This window comes from Tachyglossus aculeatus, chromosome 8, assembly GCF_015852505.1.
Source record: "Tachyglossus aculeatus isolate mTacAcu1 chromosome 8, mTacAcu1.pri, whole genome shotgun sequence".
Classification (NCBI taxonomy): domain Eukaryota; kingdom Metazoa; phylum Chordata; class Mammalia; order Monotremata; family Tachyglossidae; genus Tachyglossus; species Tachyglossus aculeatus.
The window spans coordinates 9411581-9417580 of NC_052073.1; the positions used below are offsets into that span (position 1 = coordinate 9411581).

The window sequence follows — 6000 nt, forward strand, 5'->3', positions numbered from 1 at the left end:
GGCTCTTTCCACTAAGCTACGCTGCTTCTCGAAGGAGAGTGTTTCCCTGCAGCCAATATACATAGTGAAAATAAATGAAGGTTGGTGATTAGAAAGGTAACAGATGAAGCAGAGGAATAGAGATCGGTAATAATAATAATAATAATGGCATTTATTAAGCACTTACTATGTGCAAAGCACTGTTCTAAGCGCTGGGGAGGTTACAAGGTGATCAGGTTGTCCCACGGGGAGCTCACAGTCTTAATCCCCATTTTACAGATGAGGGAACTGAGGCCCAGAAAAGTGAAGTGACTTGCCCAAAGTCACACAGATGACAAGTGGTGGAGCCGGGATTTGAACCCATGACTTCTGACTTCAAAGCCTGGGCTCTTTCTACGAGTATTAAGCTGATACTGAGAAGGAGCACGGAGAACCAGCATGGCTCAGTGGAAAGAGCCCGGGCTTTGGAGTCAGAGGTCATGGGTTCAAATCCCGGCTGCACCACTTGTCAGCTGGGTGACTTTGGGCAAGTCTCTTCACTTCTCTGGGCCTCAGTGACCTCATCTGCATAATGGGGATGAAGACTGTGAGCCCCCCGCGGGACAACCTGATCACCTTGTAACCTCCCCAGTGCTGAAAACAGTGCTTTGCACATAGTAAGCGCTCAATAAATGCCATCATTATTAAACAGGGCAAAATGTCACAGATTCAATTAAAGAAAAAAAAAAAGGAGAGCAAGGTTAGGAAATGCTCACCAGGACCAGGAAGAAGGAAGGCAGCAAGAAGCAGGGTGGTCTAGTACATAGAGCTCGGGCCAGGAAATCTGGTTTCTAATCCAGGCTCTGCCACTTGTCTCCTGTCTAACCTGGGGCAAGTCTCGGTGCCTCAGTTTTCTCATCTGTAAAACGGGGATTCCATACCTGTTCTCCCAGCTCCTTAGCCGGGGAGCCCCGGGGTGGGGCAGGGACTGCGTCTGACCTGATTATCTGGTATCTACCCCAGAGTTTAGTACAACGCTTGAACAAACACAGTGAGCACTTGACAAATACCCCAGTTATTATTTCATTCCTACTTTCTCTTAACTTGAGGGAAATCCCTTGCACCCTGTTAACGTTCGGTTTTTCAAAGCGTTGAGGTCTTACCCTGAAGTGGAGAACTAGCCACAATTCATATGGGTGGCCGTCGTAATAATAATAATGCTGGCATTTGTTAAGCGCTTACTATGTGCAAAGAACTGTTCTCAGGGATACAAAGTGATCAGGTTGTCCCACGTGGGGCTCACGGTCAATCCCCATTTTACAGATGAGGTAACTGAGGCTCAGAGAAGTGAAGTGACTTGCCCAAGGTCACACAGCAGACACGTGGCGGAGCCGGGATTCGAACCCATGACCTCTGACTCCAAAGCCCGGGCTCTTTCCACTGAGCCGCGCCGCTTCTCGCTGCTTCGTGAGCGAAGCCAGTGGAAAGAACACCTGTCTGGGAGTCAGAGAACCTGGGATCTAATCCCGGCTCCACCACTTGTCTGTTGTTTGACCTTGGGCAAGTCAATCAATCAATCAATCATATTTGTTGAGCGCTTACTGTGTGCTGAGCACTGTACTAAGCGCTTGGGAAGTCCAAGTTGGCAACATATAGGGACGGTCCCTACCCAACAGTGGGCTCACAGTCTAGAAGGGGGAGACGGAGAACAAAACCAAACATACTAACAAAATAAAATAAATAGAATAGATATGTACAAGTAAAATAAATAGAATAATAAATATGTACAAACATATACATATATGTTTGTACATATTTATTATTCTATTTATTTATTTTACTTGTACATATCTATTCTACTTATTATATATATAATAAATATATATTTATATTATATATTATATTATATATTATATATATTTATATTATATATAAATATATTCATATTATATTAATATAAATATATTGTTTATATTAATATATTTATTTATTATATATGCAGGTGCTGTGGGGAAGGGAAGGAGGTAAGGCGGGAGGAATGGAGAGGGGGACGAGGGGGAGAGGAAGGAGGGGGCTCAGTCTGGGAAGGCCTCCTGGAGGAGGTGAGCTCTCAGTAGGGCCTTGAAGGAAGGGTGAGAGCTAGCTTGGCGGATGGGCAGAGGGAGGGCATTCCAGGCGCGGGGGAGGAAGTCACTTAACTTCTCTGGGCCTCACTTTCCTCGACTGTAAAATAGGGGTACCTGCTCTCCCTTCTACTTAGGCTGTGCGCCCCTATCTAACCTGATTAACTTGGATCTGCCTCGGCGGCGTTTAAAACAGTGCTTTTTTTTAAAAAAAGGGCACAGTTCAATAGAGGAACATGAGATGGGAACAGTGAGTTCTCCCAGAATACTCTTAAGCAACTGATTCAACCTCTCAGTGCCCTAGAGTTTCCTAGGGGCAAACAGTGTTTGCAAGACAATGAGAAGCACAGATTAGAAATTCTAGGGAAAAGGACAAGAAAATAAAAAAAAGTCCGTGCTTGAGTCACTCCCACGAAGGCCTTGGGTGAGCCTTCTAAAAGGCTGATCGACAGCCTCAGAAAATTCTGGGAATTACACCACAGAAGTGTTTCCTGAGACCGTCTCCTCCACGAGGCCTTCCCCGACTAAGCCCTCCTTTCCTCTGCTCCCGCTCCCTTCCGCGTCATTTCTAGACTGTGAGCCCACTGTTGGGTAGGGACTGTCTCTCTATGGTGCCAACTTGGACTTCCCAAGCGCTTAGTACAGTGTTCTGAACACAGTAAGCGCTCAATAAATATGATCGACTGATTGATTGATTTCTAGACTGTGAGCCCCCTGTTGGGTAGGGACCATCTCTATATGTTGCCAACTTGGACTTCCCAAGCACTTAGTACAGTGCTCTGCACACAGTAAGCGCTCAATAAATACGATTGATGGATTGATTAATTGATCCTGATTTGCTCCTTTTATTCATCCCCCCCGTCCCCACCCGACACCACCTACACCTCCGTCATTTCTTGATTTCTGCTAGGGTGTGGCTCCCCCTCTAGACTGCAAGCTCCCTGTGGACAGGGAATGAGTCCGTTTATTGTTCCGTTGTAATCTCCCAAGCGCTTAGTACAGTGCACAGTAAGCGCTCATTAAATATGATTTTCCTGACTGATGGTCCTCCTTCCCCTCCCCAATCTCCATCTTCCATCCTTCCCTGTGCCCGTACCCACACACGCACACATGCGTCCCGAGCCCCCTTCTAGACTGTAAGCCCGCTGTCGGGTAGGGACTGTCTCTATATGTTGCCAACTTGGACTTCCCAAGCGCTTAGTACAGTGCTCTGCACGCAGTAAGCGCTCAATAAATACGATTGAATGAATGAATGAATGAACCAGATGTGGCCCTTTGGGCCCAGCCTCTAGTCTTCTAGACCGTGAACCCGCTGTTGGGTTGGGACCGTCTCTCTATGTTGCCAACTTGTACTTCCCAAGCGCTTAGCACAGTACTCTGCACACAGTAAGCGCTCAATAAATACGACTGAATGAATGAACGTCTCTGATTTATGACGACGTTGGGAAGGGCTGGCTTGCGTTAGAAATTGAATCGGAGTTCCACCGTAGCCCTCCCAGGCGCTTCTGAGGGGATTAAACGGGTCCGGTCCGTCAGGGAAAATGTTCTTTGGGTCATTTAATAACGATAATAATAATTGTGGTATTTGTTCAGCATTTACTGTACGTCAAGCACTGTTCTAAGTGCCGGGGCAGATATAAATAAGATCATCAGGACCCACATAAAGGTCACGGTCTAAGGAGGATAACAATAATAATGATGGTATTTGTTAAGCACTTACTATGTGCAAAGCATTATTCTAAGTGCCGGGGAGGTTACAAAGTGATCAGGTTGTCCCACGGGAGGCTCACATTTTTAATCCCCATTTTCCAGATGAGGGAACTGAGGCCCAGAGAAGTGAAGTGACTTGCCCAAAGTCACACAGCTGACAGTTGCCGGAGCCGGTATTTAAACTCATGACGTCTGACTCCAAAGGATGGGGAACAGGCATTGAATCTCCGTTTTACAGATGAGGGAAATGAGGCACAGAGAAGTCAAGTGACTTGCCCAGGGTCACAAAGCAGGCATGGGGCGGAGACGGGATTAGACTCCAGGTCCTCTGACACCCAAGTCTGTGCTCTTCCCAGTAGGCCATGCTACAACTGTGAGCCCACTGTTGGGTAGGGACTGTCTCTATATGTTGCCAACTTGGACTTCCCAAGCGCTTAGTACAGTGCTCTGCACACAGTAAGCGCTCAATAAATACGATTGATGATGATGATGGACGTAGGGATTGTCTCTACCTGTTGCCGAACTGTACTTTTCAAGTGCTTAGTACAGTGCTCCGCACACAGTAAGTGCTCAGTAAATACGAATGAATGAACGAGTGAATGAGCTAGAACCCGCCCCTCAGACGGCAGCATGTAGAGAAGCAGTGTGGCTCAGTGGAAAGAGCCCGGGCTTTGGAGTCAGAGGTCATGGGTTCAAATCCCGGCTCCGCCACTTGTCAGCTGTGTGACTCTGGGCAACTCACTTCACTTCTCCGTGCCTCAGTTACCTCATCTGTAAAATGGGGAGTAAGATCGTGAGCCCCACATGGGACAACCTGATCACCTTGTATCCTCCCCAGCGCTTAGAACGGTGCTTGGCACATAGTAAGCGCTTAACAAATACCAAAATTATTATTATTATTATAGCCTGGGCGGGAGCTTGAGAGATCCTCCTTCCATCCTTGGAAAGCAGCAAAATGGGAGCACTTCCCGGCTTCCCGCTGCTGGGAAAATCCACCTCAGTCCTCCCACTTGCTCTTTCCTGGTGAGGTTCCGCTCCAGGAAGACTCGCTGCAAGTGAATTCACGCCCTTTGGGCAGAGAAGTCTCATCAAACCGGCTCCCGTCCTAAAAATATACCTGAGTCATTGACACTGCTGTTCCTCTTGGCGTAGGCACTGCGAACCACCTGCTCATAAACCTGAGCCCCTATTGTTCTCATATTCTCACGGATCAGGATGCCTTGGGCTTGCATCATGAAGAGGTAGGTGTTCACTGCAGAAAAGAAGCAGAGAAGGGCGGGGAGGGGAGGAGGAAGACAAAGAGTTAGCTCAATGGCACACACGGACAAACGCGTTTCGAGTTTCCCATTTTTGACCCGTTGGCCACCCCCGCCGCTGGTTTCTGGGTGGATTCTCACCAGTGTGAAAAATCCGGAATTGTTACGGAAAACCACAACTAGGTTTCTGGAGGGGGGTTGCGATCACGTTCCAACAGACAGGGAGGCCCAAGGCTCACTAAGCCAACTCCCCTCTTATATACACGGATTTTAATTTCCATTCATTCATTCATCCGCTCGTATTTATTGAGCGCTTACTGTGTGCAGAGCACTGTACTAAGCGCTTGGGAAGTCCAAGTTGGCAACATACAGAGACGGTCCATACCCAACAGCGGGCTCACAGTCTAACTGACTGTGGCTTTTCCCGATTACCTGCAATATATTAGGCATAAATTAGGCACAGTCTTCTAGACTGTGAGCCTGCTGTTGGGTAGGGACCGTCTCTATCTGTTGCCGACTTGGACTTCCTCTGCACTGCATGCCGTAAGCGCTCAATAAATACGACAATGAATGAATGAATAAAGAAAGCATGTGAGAAGCAGCATGGCCTAGTGGAAAGAGCCTGGGACCATGTTAATCCAGTCATTTATCATCCTATCCCGCCTTGATTGCTGTATCAGCCTCCCTGTTGACCTCCCGGCCTTCTGTCTCTCCCCATTCCAGTCCGTACTGCCTGGATCACTTTTCTACAAAAGCGTTCAGGAAATGCTTCCCCACTCCTCAAGAAACTCCAGCGGTTGCCCATCCACCTCTGCATCCAACAAAAACTCCTCACCATTGGCTTTAAACCCCTCCATCACCTTGCCCCTTCTTACCTCACCTCTCTATGATGATGATGGCATTTATTAAGCACTTACTATGTGCAAAGCACTGTTCATTCATTCAATCGTATT

General features: G+C 47.5%; 1 protein-coding gene across 1 annotated transcript in view; it reads right to left on the reverse strand.

Annotated features, from left to right (window-relative positions):
* The window catches only part of B4GALT5 (beta-1,4-galactosyltransferase 5), a 90329-nt gene that overhangs the window by 15043 nt on the left and 69286 nt on the right, over positions 1 to 6000 (reverse strand). The window contains exon 2 of the mRNA XM_038750358.1: positions 4909 to 5043. Coding sequence (XP_038606286.1) covers positions 4909 to 5043 — 135 coding nt within the window. The remainder of the gene's footprint in view (positions 1 to 4908; positions 5044 to 6000) is intronic.